General features: G+C 35.2%; 1 protein-coding gene across 2 annotated transcripts in view; it reads right to left on the reverse strand.

Annotated features, from left to right (window-relative positions):
* LOC107099753 (zinc finger protein 385B-like) overlaps positions 1–14,281 on the reverse strand; it is a 97,005-nt gene extending 82,724 nt beyond the window's left edge. For both annotated transcript variants that reach the window (XM_015398011.1, XM_015398010.1), the window contains exon 1: positions 14,158–14,281. In XM_015398011.1, coding sequence (XP_015253497.1) covers positions 14,158–14,200 — 43 coding nt within the window. In that variant the 5' untranslated portion in view covers positions 14,201–14,281. The remainder of the gene's footprint in view (positions 1–14,157) is intronic.

Here is a 14,281-nt window from a genome sequence, read left to right on the forward strand (position 1 = left end):
AACAAAATGATAATGTAACTACACTAGTCCTTGTTATCCAATAAAACCTGCACAGGTGACAGAAGATGACATATCAGCCAAGTGATGACTGTTATCACAACTTGGAGGATATCTGAAATCCCAGATGCTTCTCCATCATCTCACTCTGGCACAGTCACAATCAAACCGAGCCAAGCTGCACAGCCACCCTGATGGCGCCTTCAATTAAAAAACATTTAATTTGGCCTACTTGAGCGGCCTTTTATGATACATGGTAATAGCAATCATTGAGAAAATTGGGCACAAAGAGCAATATTATAGCACAATAAGGACCAGAACCTCTTTGAGTATGAGGTTTTGGCAGAACCAAGGTGTAAAGCTCAAGGTAAAACAAAAACATAAAGGGCCACAGACTGATGAAGTTGGTGCTATGAGCAAAAACTCTGAATGATGCTGCAGACGCTGGAATAGAACATTAGTGCAATTATACTTTTCTTTAATATGTGCATGGTTGTTATCACTATTAGACAGTTATCCAATAAAACGTTCCCCATCGACCCTAAGGCAGTTTAAGAAAACTACTTGTATTTTCAGGCTCCAGGGAAATCTGCTGTGTTTCATCTTCAAATGCTCATCCAGAACAGATATATTTTATCCGTTTACAGTAAATAAGTTTACGGTTTTAACTATTTTTTTCCCTGCAGGAAAAAGAATACTTCAGTAGTCTTCCAATGATTCGATTTTGTTGAAATAGATATTTTGAGTAACAATATTTCATACATTAAGAGTATTTACTAATTACAACAGCAACCTGAGTCCAGCGGTTTTTGACACTTCCCAAATTTCTTACTCCCAGTAATCAGACAATATGACTTATTTTTACCAAGTCAATCTCTATCTTAATAAATAACATTAATAAATGTTAATAATAAATAAATATCATATATTAGGAATAAAACTATTTTCTAATTACATCCACCTTTGTTTTTGTCATCTGCATGTTTGTGTCACATCTAAGTAGTATTTCATAAAACTCACTTAGACAAAATATACTTTTACACTTAATTCTGCCGTAAATTAGGCACAAAATGTCAAGTTTTACTGGGTTTCACCAAAGAACACCTCGCCTGCTTAATGTCACTAATGCAGGACAGGTTCATCTAACTAGTGTTGCACCGCAAAACAAGCAGACCATGCAGTCAGTGATTGTTGAGTAACAACAACAAAAAGTTTAGTGCACTGTGTTTAACTGGTAAAACAACAATCAGGCATTCAGAAATTTTATTGAAAAATGAAGGGAAATATTGGTGCCATTCATAAAACCAGCAAAAGCAAATAAAATTTGATTATGTATGTAATTATAAGAGACATATTTAAATCAGATTACGATATATATCCAGTACCCATTTAAAAAAAACATTTTAAAGAGATGTTAGCCATAGACTTCAGAAGAAAATGTAAATGATTTCAGTATAAACTTGGTCAAATTCCACTTTATCATTTTAGACGAGTATTAGTCTGGAATTTTACTCATAGTTTTAGTCCCATGAATTGCTCTTGATTAAGATTTATTCATATTTTAGTAAGCCAGAATCTTGCTTGACTTTAAATGAAATGAACATTTTATTTTCTAAAATGTTACTCTTTTAGTAGCACGAGTGATGAAATTGTGTATATCTTTTATTACATGAAATGTATTTTTTCAAATGTAACTTTTTGCCATTTTTGATGGTATGATGCATTTGGACCAAATACTTACGCCAATACCATTTCTGTCACTAATGGTGACCCCTTGTTGCTCAATTTAACAGACTAGGGACCAGGCTATATTCACTGGGTCAGTTGCTATAGTTACCATCAGACTCAGAGTGAACCAGTTTTATGAAAGCCAAATTTTAACAAAATAAGCCAGGTTTGGGACACGTCATCAATCTGCAACCACACAGGATCCACTAAACAGATTTCATTAAAAACCTACTGTACCCCTAATATCTCAGAGTAAGATGTGGAACATGGTCCACAGTACAAACACTGTACAGTCCAGGATTTTATTTGTCTATTTTCTTATCTCTATCAATAATTCTGTTATTTTTATATACTTTTTTAAGGTCCACATTTGTGTGTCAACTTTTGCTATAACATTTTGCTGCTGCTGTAACAATAAAGGGATTTTCTATTCTATTCTATTTTCAGTTCTATGGTCAGTCAAACCACTGACCCTACTTTGAGTGCAGAAACAGTTTGGGCAGACACTCTTTGGGACAGGCGTACTGAAAAAATAGGAGCTCAAAATCCCCCAATGAGAAAAAGATAATGCCCGACATCCACCGGAAACTCAGACACCAAACCTTGGCAGCAGTACCCTTATTGGATGGAACCACATCAACGGCCACCCCTACACCAAATCCAGCACACATGGTAAACTATTGTTCAGCTTAAACCTATAGTATTATACTTTAAACAGTAGTAGCAACTCTCTCGTTTTAAGGGATCTGTTTGTTCCCCACATATATGAGATATGCTATATGAGATACTATTATTTTGTTAACACTGATGTAAAGAAGCATCAATCAACAACTTTGAAAATATATGGAATTATGTTTATGTCCACTCTGAAACATACTGTATTTCTAGGCTTTGATATGTGGGTGTATACATCTGCACATGCAACACACATATACACACGGGGGGGAAAAATTTCACAGCGCTTTCACCTGCTGTGTCGAATCTGTACCACCAATCCACCCCCAGGGGAAATGGAAAGGTAATGGGATGTAGCAAAATTCAGCTTCCCACACAAGGCTTATGTCCATCCCTGCACCCATGTGATGGGAGAACAAAGTGCAAGTATTCATCTGAAACATCATTTGGATGTTTTCCGACATCAAAAAGCATCTGTCTGCGTATTTACTGAAGGAGGTAAAATATGGCAATATTTTGGCGGTAGCATGTAATGTAAAAGACATGTTTACTTAAAAAATATCAAGCAAGGACGACTGAGAAATCAAAATTGGGTACTAATTAAAAGCCCACTGTGTCTTCATATTTGATGACACAAAGAAAAATTCCCTTGTTCATGCAGTATTAAAAAAAAATTTCTAACTTCATATCTTTCCTGCTGGCATCAATGTTGTTTTACCCTTAAGGCAGATTCAAAATTCTTTAAAGAAGTCTAGCATCTTATTGAGTTGATTTTTATGGTCCTTTCATCAGGGAATATCATTCATACAGTAAGGCTACATAATCTGTTTTATATTGACTATTCTCTGCCTGTCACAAATTTTATTATTGATCATTTGTGGATGTTTTGACACTTTTAGCGAACCTCAAGGAACAGTTTCATCACCCTGCCAGATATCTGTTTATAAAGGGCCATGAAGATAGCTCTGCTCTGTCATCACCTCTGGACAAGCAAATAAAGTTTCCATTTATTGGTGCAAAGGCAGGTTTACCTGCATGAGGGAGAAGCCTATTTGATTTGTAATAACAGAACCTGAGAGCTATTATATGTCGATTGGATATTTAACCATGATTCATTTCAGATCTGCATTGGAGCTGAGGCAAACTCAGTAGGGGAAGGCTTGGAACAGCAGTCTGCACTGACTCTGTTGTTTCTACTGATAGTGTTCACCTGCAATTTTCCTGTGATTACTGTGGTTTGTACTTTAACTGATGCCGTATTTGAAATTACATCTAATACCATAAAATGCTTGTTACTTTTCTTGCCAATTTCAAGGATAGAAGCAGTGTCCGACTCAAATGAAGGTAAGAATTTTAAAGCATCAGTGTTTATTTTGCAAATCGATTAATCTGCTGACTATTTTTTCGATGAATCGATTAATAATCGGATAGCCAAACATTCATTAAAAAAGATTTTTTACAAAATTAAAGCAGGTGAAACTCAAACTTTTTCACTTGTGGGGTTCTGGATATAATATATTGACAGATTAACTTTTTTATTATTTTAAAAGCAAAATGTTTATATATTTTCTTATTACAATTTTGTTATAATTGCTGCTCAAGGTGAGTTTGCACTGTCAGCAAGTCTTGTATTAGAATCTCTATACTCTAGTTAATAATTAATCCATTACTAAATTAGTTGATGATTATTTCAATATTGATTAATCAAAATCGATTAATCGTAATTAAACCGATTGTTTCAGGCTTAGTCTATACACAATCTAAAGATAAACTAAATTAGTAAAAAAGTACTATTTAAAACTACTTATACTGATTCTCCAGCTGATACAAAAGGAATCAGGAACCCTAATATTTTATCACTTTTGACATGAACACTATAAAATTCAATATTTTTTACTTTAAAAATGACCCAAGGTGGCATTGGCTTAAATCTAGTGACTTATTAACCATTAGTTTCTTTTATCAACATTAAACGTATTTCTTGTGGAAAAATACAGTCATTATGATCAAAATTACTAATTAAAATTGATTACTATTCTTATCATAATCATCATTATCAATCATAAAGGAATGAATGAACAGATTACACATTAAGTGCAATTATCTTTAATTAGTGTGTCTTTTACTTCATGTATGGCTTCAATAATGGAATCCTTTTCTCTAATATACCGGTAGTTATAGTTTCCAAACTTTATTTAATGATGTTAATAATGTTTGTAGAAAAGTACATTTGAAATAGACATAAAAAAAAATATAATAATAAATAATGAATTATTCAGATTCATGAACCAAAACCAAATTATTCATATTAAAGTTGTATAAAAGTATAAAACGTATAAAAGTTGTATAAAAGTATCAAATGTTCTTTAAGAGAAGTCTTAACTACATTATTAAAATATTAGAAATAAAATCTTTGTGTGTATAAATGACTTTAAATGATGTTTTATCCAGAAAATTTGAAACTTGACAAACATCCCATATATTATTGTGTGTATTTTTGTTTTATGTAAATATCATCTAAAACATGGATGGGGATCTTCCTTGTTTTATTTGCCTTTTACTTTGCCAACTGTCCAGAGGGTCTTCAAATAAAGACAGAGATAGTTGTGTGCCAGCTGGCTATCATGGCCATTAGTCATAAAACACATTAGGAATGCCACGCACATGGCAGCTGAAGCATTCAGTGTAGAGCACCAATAGGACGTGCCATCAATCTCCATTATACACACAGGAAATTCACAGCTTTTCAAATGTATATTTAATTGTTGTTTTTTCACCCTGGCACTAAAAATATAAGGGTTTTGGAGAAAAAAAATGATTAGCAAAAAGTGAACGGCTAAATGAACAGTGGATGATTGTTCAGTCTTTGGTAGACTTTATCAGTAGAAGCCATGACTCCATTGACAGGAGAGGGCTGGAGCTCAAGCTGCTCCCCGCTCAATCTCGTTCCACATGATTATTCTCAATTTCACAGCTGATGGTTTTTACTGAGGCAGACGGTGGCGGCCAAATGCTAAAGCACAAAAGAAAAAGCTCTGAGATAGGAGAGAAACTACAAAGCAGGGGGTGGGGACGGGGGTCAAAAACGAGAAGCGGGGCTTCATCAGCAGTGTTTGGGATAGAGGTAATCTGTGAATGTGACCTTTTTGTCATGTTGCAGTACCACAGGGCACATGTGATGCTCAGAGACGTTAGCCCTGCACAGAATAAGCTTGATTAGGAGCCTAAAGATGTCATAGAAAATTAACCTCAAACGCTATGTTTCTAAAATATTTTTCAGATTCTAATATTTTGTTCAGATGCTGGAGCTATTGGGAGCATAAACAAACATCTCTGCAGCATTTTGTTGAAGACGTAGTAAGGGTTGTCCCTTTGTTGTCTTTACTATTGATATCTTTCCTTACCTAACCCCTTAATACATTCATAAGAATAAATCCCATTACATGGACACATTGAGGAACTATATGTGCTACTGTCAACACAGTTCTTTAAAAAAAAGGTAGGTAAATCCACATGGTATTTTTCTGAGTTCTGTGCTGCCTTTTGTGTTGTAGACAGAGGATCTCTTGCCCATCTCTTCCTAACATATCCAGCTGTGAGAATCCTTCTCCAGCAGAAAATTGCCCTGCTGTGAAGTACATATGTAAACTGTGACTGCAGTGAAGAATCCAGAGCAGATTTTCCTTAAACTCTCTACAGTAGGCATGGAAAAGGACTAAAGCCCATCTGTAAAGGGATAGGGACAGCAAGTTGGTCTAAAAAAATAGTAAGAACCCGGGAATCCCTAATTATGATACACTATTTTACTGTAAGTTAAAGCTTTTGACCGTCACTACTCATCTGGGTGACATTTTGATAGCTTATACAATAAGATTCAAGTGAGCCTATTGGTTCCAACTATCTTTTTAAGAAAAAACAATGTAATGATTTTTAGGTTACATTTTCAACCATGCCTCTGGACTGAGAATACATTTGTGGCACAAGTCCTAAAATTGTATCCATATAACTTCTTTGGTGGATCTCAGTGCTGGATTTTTCACAACTGATTATGATTGATGTTCACTGATTGATAGACTAAGAAAGTGGGGCAGATGTTCTTCTGCAGTGCTAAATTTGTTTCAGACCGGGACTGTGTTTTCTCTTTTGGCAATTTAAAATCCAAAATAATAATAAAAATAATAATAATTCAGTTTTTTGGCACCTTTTGCAAAACTCAATGTCCAAAGTAAAGACAAAAATCTCTTATCTAAGTAAAAAAAAGTACCGTACATTACAATAGGGTACTTTGCTAAATCAAAGACTTCAAAGAAGTTAAAATAGTACCATGATGTTTGTCACAGATAATCATTTTATAGAGTTGAGATTTTGATGCTGGATTTAAACATGCATGGTGATTCACGTCAGAGCAGTCAACAATATAGTCTGTGATGCTTGCATGTATTTCTATACTTTAGGGCCCTTGGATTTCTCATTAATAGTTAATAACTAGTTTCTCTTATAATAACAGGGGTATAATAAAAGATTTTTTAATATGATTGTTAAAGGCACACTGCAGACTTTGTGACATAAAGAGTTGACGCATATGAGTTATTTTAAATGACTCCTCAGGCTAATATACAGAGGTTGACGCTATCAATGGTACAAGCGGGGCTCCCATCTTGAAATATGTAAGTTGGGAGAAGACGAAGATGCACCGTCGTTGGCTAGGTCATGTGATCTGAAGAAACGTATCGCTTTCTGGTCACAGTCTCTACACAGTCATGGAGCTAGGGCTTTTGCTCTACTATTTTTCCGCCTGCTGACTCCTGGTCATGGTCAAGACAAGGAAAAAGTTAAATATTATTTATAATTTATTTCCAATGTTTAGGACAAGCAAAATTCTGCCAGAGAAAGCTAGCAGGCTACAAACAAAAGCTAACAGAGACCCATAGCCTAAATGTGTAAATCTCATGCATTCTGCCACTAGGGGTGCTAGACTTTAAAGTTACAGGTCTAGCTCCCCTAGTGGCAAAAAGTTACATAGTGTGCCTTAAAGTTTCCTGAGAAAAGTACAATCTTACATAGCGTAAGCTTTTCTATCACTTAAGTACAAAGCTGCTTTAGCAGACGGGCAAAGCTGGTTATGGAAGTTGAATTATTTATTTATTTTTAAACTATTTTGGTTTTATTGAAACCATTTGTCTTTGGACACTACTTCTCCAGGCCCATTTAAAGTGAAGATCCCAGCTATGAGTCTCACAGCATGGATGAGATGTTGTTATGTACCCTTTTACCCTGCAACATAAAAAATACCTTACCTACCAAAAAAAAAAAACAAGCAAAAGAACAATTAAATGCAGAACTTGATAAGTAAATATAATGGATATTTCATATATCAGTCTTACCTTATATTATTAGAAGGTACTAAGTCAAAAATATTCCTATTAGGTGAGAGACTCTTCCTTGCTGGTTCCATCCTCCTTCCTTTCCTCAATTTTCAAACCATCTTTCTTACTATCACCTAAACTCTCTAAACCATCTTCAAACTATCCAAAGCTTGAACTGAAAGCAACTCTCCAACAAACACTCAAACAACATTGTCAAAATCTGAACTACTTCCTTTAGTCATGTTATATGGCTTGGTAGCGAGGTTTATGGCATCATCATTTTTGGTTCCTCCACTAAATGAAGCAAACGCTTGATACACACTTAGTGCACCCTTCATGACGCGACACGCTACAAAGCAACAGCTCAACATCAATACAAGTTTAACTGCTTTAAAGGCTTGTCTAAAAAATAAGAACAGATCAAATAATAAAGAACTTTAAAAACTCAACTGGCCTTTAACTTGACCATAGATCAAAAAAATAACAATTATCACATTTGATAAAGTAGTGGGACTCTTAGTCTTCTTTACAAATTCCTCAGCACAAAAACAGTCTTGCTGATTCATACGTCTTGAATGCATATATCCAAAGGTTAAAAACTTCACAACAGTCCTTAAATACTTAGTGCTGCAGAAACCAAACAAGGGGAGATCACTGGGTTACTATAGTCATCTTCTCAGAGCAACATCCTGATTGCCTTAAATGCCCAGAAACTGTTGGCTCGGCTAAAACCAATTAGCTCCTTAGACCTTGGGACCCCACATTGGGCATTCAGCAGTTTTGGTGCCAGCCCATACATTTCTTAAAACATCACTGTGCAAATTTTTAATAAAGGTGTAAATTTATCTTTTTTTTTTTTTTTTTATTTCTCAGCTCTACATATTTTGAAATATATTTAAATTAGGGCTGTAGGCTGTCAGATGGTGCAGTCTTCAGTTGAGATAAAGGATTTTGCAAAAAATCTAAATTGTGATTTTTTTTTTTTTTTACCAATGTTTCATTTGCATTTTTTTTACTTTCCTTTTCACTCCAGGTTTCATTGTTTTTATGAAACTGTCCAGTCCATTGTGGCAGGACTTTAATGTTAATGTTGTGTGAATAAGTCCTTACTCTAACTTGAATGCATGGATCTATGTGCTAGCTGCAACTCTCTCCTCCATTCTGTGCAGCGGCAAACCCACTTTAAGGATACTACTGCCACCTGAAGACCTGGAATGAGAAAGTCAGCATCTTTCTTTGGTTAAATGTAATGTAACTAAAACTGAGCCCCTCTGTGAATGGGTGTGTGCAAGATTATATGTCTCTGCATTGCACTGTGATGGACTAGGGAACTGCCCAGGGTGTACCTCTTGTCATTTGCCCATAGACTGCTAGAGAGGCACCACCTCCCCACAGGCGTGACAGCCAGGCTGTAAAGATGGATGGATAGATGAATTACAGATGCAAAGAAAGACATTTAATGGTTTATTAGAGTCAAATTTGTTCCATCTCATTAACTGTTGACGCCACAGATGAACCTTCTTTTCATGTTAATGAGGGTCCAGGAAAAGGGAGCCTCTGTTCATCCTTATGTGGAACAACACCAATAGTACAAGAGAAGTAGTGATGGTGCAGCAATGCTTGAACACATGAATTGTTCCAAACGGCCTCAGGTGCCATATAACCTTGCATCTTTTAATGGTGAAAAGGATGCATAATGCATTTTACGCAATCCAGGCTGTGAAAATAAACAATCAATAAAATCTTATGTTATTACCTAAATAGAGCCCATTCAGCTGGGCTGCATGACGAAGCAGCGTCAACTACTCAACATGAAAAATAAAGTTCAAAGGGAAGGTAAACGTCTCAAGCAGTGGATGTTTCTTGCTGAGACATTGCTCCACCAAGGACTTGCTATTGTGAAACGGCAGTTCCATTCTGCAGTGCATTCTGTTGTTTCCTTTTTTTTCTTTTTTTGGATTAACAGTTCTATATCATCCTTTGTTTAACCTTCCAAACCAACAATTATAAACATATGATAAAATATTAATTGACACACTAAAGGACAGAAATTTGTTATGAGATCCAATGTGGGTGCCGCCAATTCCGTGGCGTGGCAGTATTATACCACGTGGCAATGATGCTCTTCTTTAGGACCCTGACACGCCTCGCCGATTTAGCCAGCGTATGCCCGATGTCCCAGAATCTCCTAAAACGGTGGCATATGCTGAACTTTCTATGTATTTTTTCAATTTTGGGTGTATACATAGCATATTCATAGAGTCCAGAGCGTTTGTCCAATGACAGCCTAACTTATGCATAATACACGGCAGCGTAATGCCCCTGTAATGATTCACAAGCATCATTTCATGGGCATTAAGAAGTATCAGTTAAAGCTCCCTCATAAGTTACGAATAAACGATGCACAAGTTACTCAGAATTTGGATACACTGGACACCTCGAGTTATGAGTGACTTACACTTAATGTATGTCAACGATCAGATAACTTACCTGTAACTTATGGCCCAGGTATGGCATATGCTGGTATATGTCGCGCAATTTTTAAAACTTCTCAACGTGCTTAACGTATGTCGATGTGTGCCAGCGTGTTCAACGTACTTCACCGTGCTCATAACTTATACAAAATGTAAATTTTTCCTTGTATTGTCATTAAAACATTTTCTCAGTTTCCTTTAAATATTTAAACATATTAGTAAGCATATTCATTCAGTTTATGTCTGGATTGACGTGGCATTACAAGGCAATTATGTAGGTTCTCGCTGTATTTTCTTTATATCAAAACCCTGTAAATTAAATCTACTTTGATGCCTGAGCAGTGGTAACAAAGGGGCAAATAATAAGAAATTGCACATTTGGAGTAATAAAGATTTTATTGATCTGTGTGTAATGCAAGTAGATCAGGAAGTGTTTGCTCTGGGATGGAAACCTTACATGTCTAAAACCATTGCTTTATTGTACACTTTTTTAGCTTGTCTGCTATATTAACCAATATGATGTGTTGAACTAGATCTGCTATTTTCACAGCTTTTGTGTCATAGTTTTTTCTTTTTATAAAGTAGGGCATTAGTTCATAAAAAACTAATTTGAATTCTATAAATTAAGTTTTCTGCCCAACAGCAATGATGAACTGCACAGTAGCATTCTATACCCAGCAATTGTAGTATCTAGGCAAGAGCTGTCAGTGTGGTAAAGAATCTGGTTGTTATTCAAAATTGTAAAGGTTCACTTTTTTGTTACATAAAACTGACTAAAACTAGACTAAAACCTAATTAAGTTTTATTCGACTACACCCATCACATATCATTATGATTAAAATGTGACTAAGACTAAGACTTAATCTTAGATGCTTTAAAAAAAAAACACTGTTTGCTACTATCAGCACTTAGCATGCATCAGCTTTGACTGGCTCAACGGAGGAAATTAAAAGCAGTGCAAAAAAACTAATAACTATCAGGCTAGAACACAATGCTATAAAAGGTAAAAACATAATTCAACAAAGGTAGTAGAAATACAATACTAGGAAATCCCTGTGCATACACTTATAGTATTGGTTTATTTAAATAAGAAACAGGATTTTTATTAAATTGAACATAATTTTAAAACCCAAATATAATTGATTATTTATTTTTATTTTTGCCTTATCAAAATTAGGAAAAATAATGTATTTGTTGAACATTTCTTCCTTCATTTATTTTTTTTCTAGGGGGCTGGCTGTGTGTATGTCAGCAACTTTTGTGGTAACATAAATAAATATGCATAGTCCCGTCTTTGGCCTTAACACATAAAACCTTATTTTGAGTTGGGGCCATTGTTGTTGCTATTCGGTAACAATAATGATATTAATTTGATGGGTTAATTTTTCAGATTTACACAAACAAACAGCTTTGAGATTATTTCCCTTGTTCTTCAATCAATTAAGTCAATGAAAATAAGCAAATACTTTAAAATCAAAGGCTGCAGCTGAAGGGTATATTTGGTTATACAGCAAAATCATGTTCAGTCTTAAAAGTGAAGAAACAGTGATTTATTATTATGAAAAACAACTTCCAACAGTGGGTGTATTTTTGGTCAGCTCTTGCTCATCAGGTTAACAGATTTTTCTTCACATAAAGTCTTTGTCATAAAGCTGCATGTAATCATTCCAAAAATCCTATGAGACCTACAGGTGTTCTTAGCATCGTTTATATCTGTTTACTTTTGTCAGCAGCATCAAACTTAAATAATTTATTTATTTATTTTACATTGAAGTACTTGTTACACAACATTAAGTCCTAAATCCTGGTTTAATGTAGGTGCAATAAGTTCACCTCTGTGGGGAATACACTTTACCACTAGTTTCCCTTGTGTGATTTGGGTCCAGAAGTAGAGGCAATGAAGAGCCTGGCAAAATTGCACAAGCTACAAAAAAAAAGAAAAAAAAAAAAAAAAAAGAAGCGCAAACTCCCAGCTGCACACATGAGGAGTGCTAGTGAAAATGACTGCATCCCTCTGGGGAGTGGGCAGTGGGAGATGCGGGACTTGATGAATCAAGGACCTTTTGTTTGCAGCAAAATGATTGCTTCAGAGCAGTTGGAAAAGAACAGCGCGTTGGCAGAGCTTGGCAGGCAGGAGACAGTCATTTGTGGCCATTTAGGTTTGAAGCTCACGCAAAGAGGGACTGAGGAGAGCAAGGTCATTTAAAGAGGATGCAGAGCAAAATGATGTAGCCAATGCAGGGTGTTTAAGTGTCTCTACTTGAATTTAGCTGCAGCTCAGTAAACCACAGCAACACCTGCAGTAGCGAACGAGACACACAGTGGTCTTTATTAGCATATATACACAGAAGGTAAGAGCCAGAAGCAAATTTTGAAATAAAACTTTAAAATTTTAAAATATGAAGATGTGCTGTATTTTCTGACTTTATCAAAGGCTTTTATAACAATTGTGCACAAAAATAAGAAAAATTCTGGTTTTATTGTATTTAACATAAAAATCTGTAGGCCTATATCAAGAGAAAATGCAAGACCAGCCGCCATATTGGAGCTCTACCTGACTGTAAAAAATCATGTTACAAAAAGCTGGCTGCTTTGCTTTTTCGGCGCCAGCTTAAGATGTCTACCCATGAAAAGAATACTGAGGCGAGGAGGCATTCGGCTGGTAGCAATCTCCCCCCTATGATTTTGAGAATCAGTTGCCGGCGATTTACTGCTGACGATTTCACAGCAATGGACAGGCAGACGCATGGTCTCTATAGTGTGTGTTTAAGGGTGATATTTTTTTTGGAGGCCAATATTTGTTTTAAAATTACCAGCTTCTACACAATGCCAATAAATATTTACAAACAATGAAACAAATCAAACAGGGAATTAGGATTTTGTGGTTTGAATGTCAAACAAAAAAAGGCTTCAGTTTAGAACAAAACAAAGATATCCCCCCTCATATATAGATATACAAATCTATATATGCAGCGAAAAATGTTTATCAAAGAATAAACATATATTATCCCCCAGGGGAAATAAATTTGCCATATTCTTTGGAATATCATCTGTTTCTAAATCCTAATCTTATGTTTCATACTAATAGACATGTTGGTAATTGAAATTCAGTTTTGTTAAAACTGAAATAAAATATTAGGTTAAATGAGTTAAGCCTATATATTTTATAAACATAATTATGAGTAGTTTTGTAAAGAGACCGATTTACATCTGATGAATATATTTCAGTACCTCGGACTCACAATAACTGAACTCCACTGAATAATATAGGTGGGTAGGACACAACTGAAAATGTAGGAACACATCAAAAGCTATTAAAGAACAATATAAATGAGCATAAAATTAATTTAACCTGTTCTGTTCATTAAATGGGCAATAATGACTTTGACCTCCATTCACACACACACAGATGTCTTATCAAATATAATTTTAAAACAAAATAAGACAAATTATGAAAAATATCAGCTGCTATTTTAAAAGTAAGATATTCAGCATCATATAAATATATAAAACAGCAAAGAAAAAAATGTGGATTAAGCACCAGCCTTTTAAAACAAACAAAAAGCAGAAAAGTGCAAACAGGATAATCAATTCCCATTCAATAAAACTGCTTAATGTTTTTTTTTTTGTACAGTTTTTGCTTTATTGTATGCTCTATGCCCCTTAAAAAGAAAAAAAAAATAAAAACTATTGGTGTGTATGCAAAGATGCACAACTTTTTATTTACATCTTAAAGCAGGTTGAAATCAACCACAACACAGACATGATTGGGATATGTGGAGATTATTACTTCTGATTATATAAAAATAAATTTGATAATTTTTAAAAAGTGATGCAACAAAAGGTTAAAAAGAAGTCCAAACCCAGTTTAGGTGCAACCGGCGTGGAAATGTGGTGACAAAACACTGTTTTCCTACCTGTGTGAGGCGGCTGAAGAGCTCCTTTCCCGTCGCTGTCCATTTCCAGCTGCCACTGATTACTGAGAGAGAGAGAGAGCTCAGCTCCCTCGTGAGAGCGTGTTCGGTCCCGCGAGCCAGTCAA

Source organism: Cyprinodon variegatus, unplaced genomic scaffold (assembly GCF_000732505.1).
Source record: "Cyprinodon variegatus isolate N-32 unplaced genomic scaffold, C_variegatus-1.0 Scaffold904, whole genome shotgun sequence".
Lineage (NCBI taxonomy): Eukaryota > Metazoa > Chordata > Actinopteri > Cyprinodontiformes > Cyprinodontidae > Cyprinodon > Cyprinodon variegatus.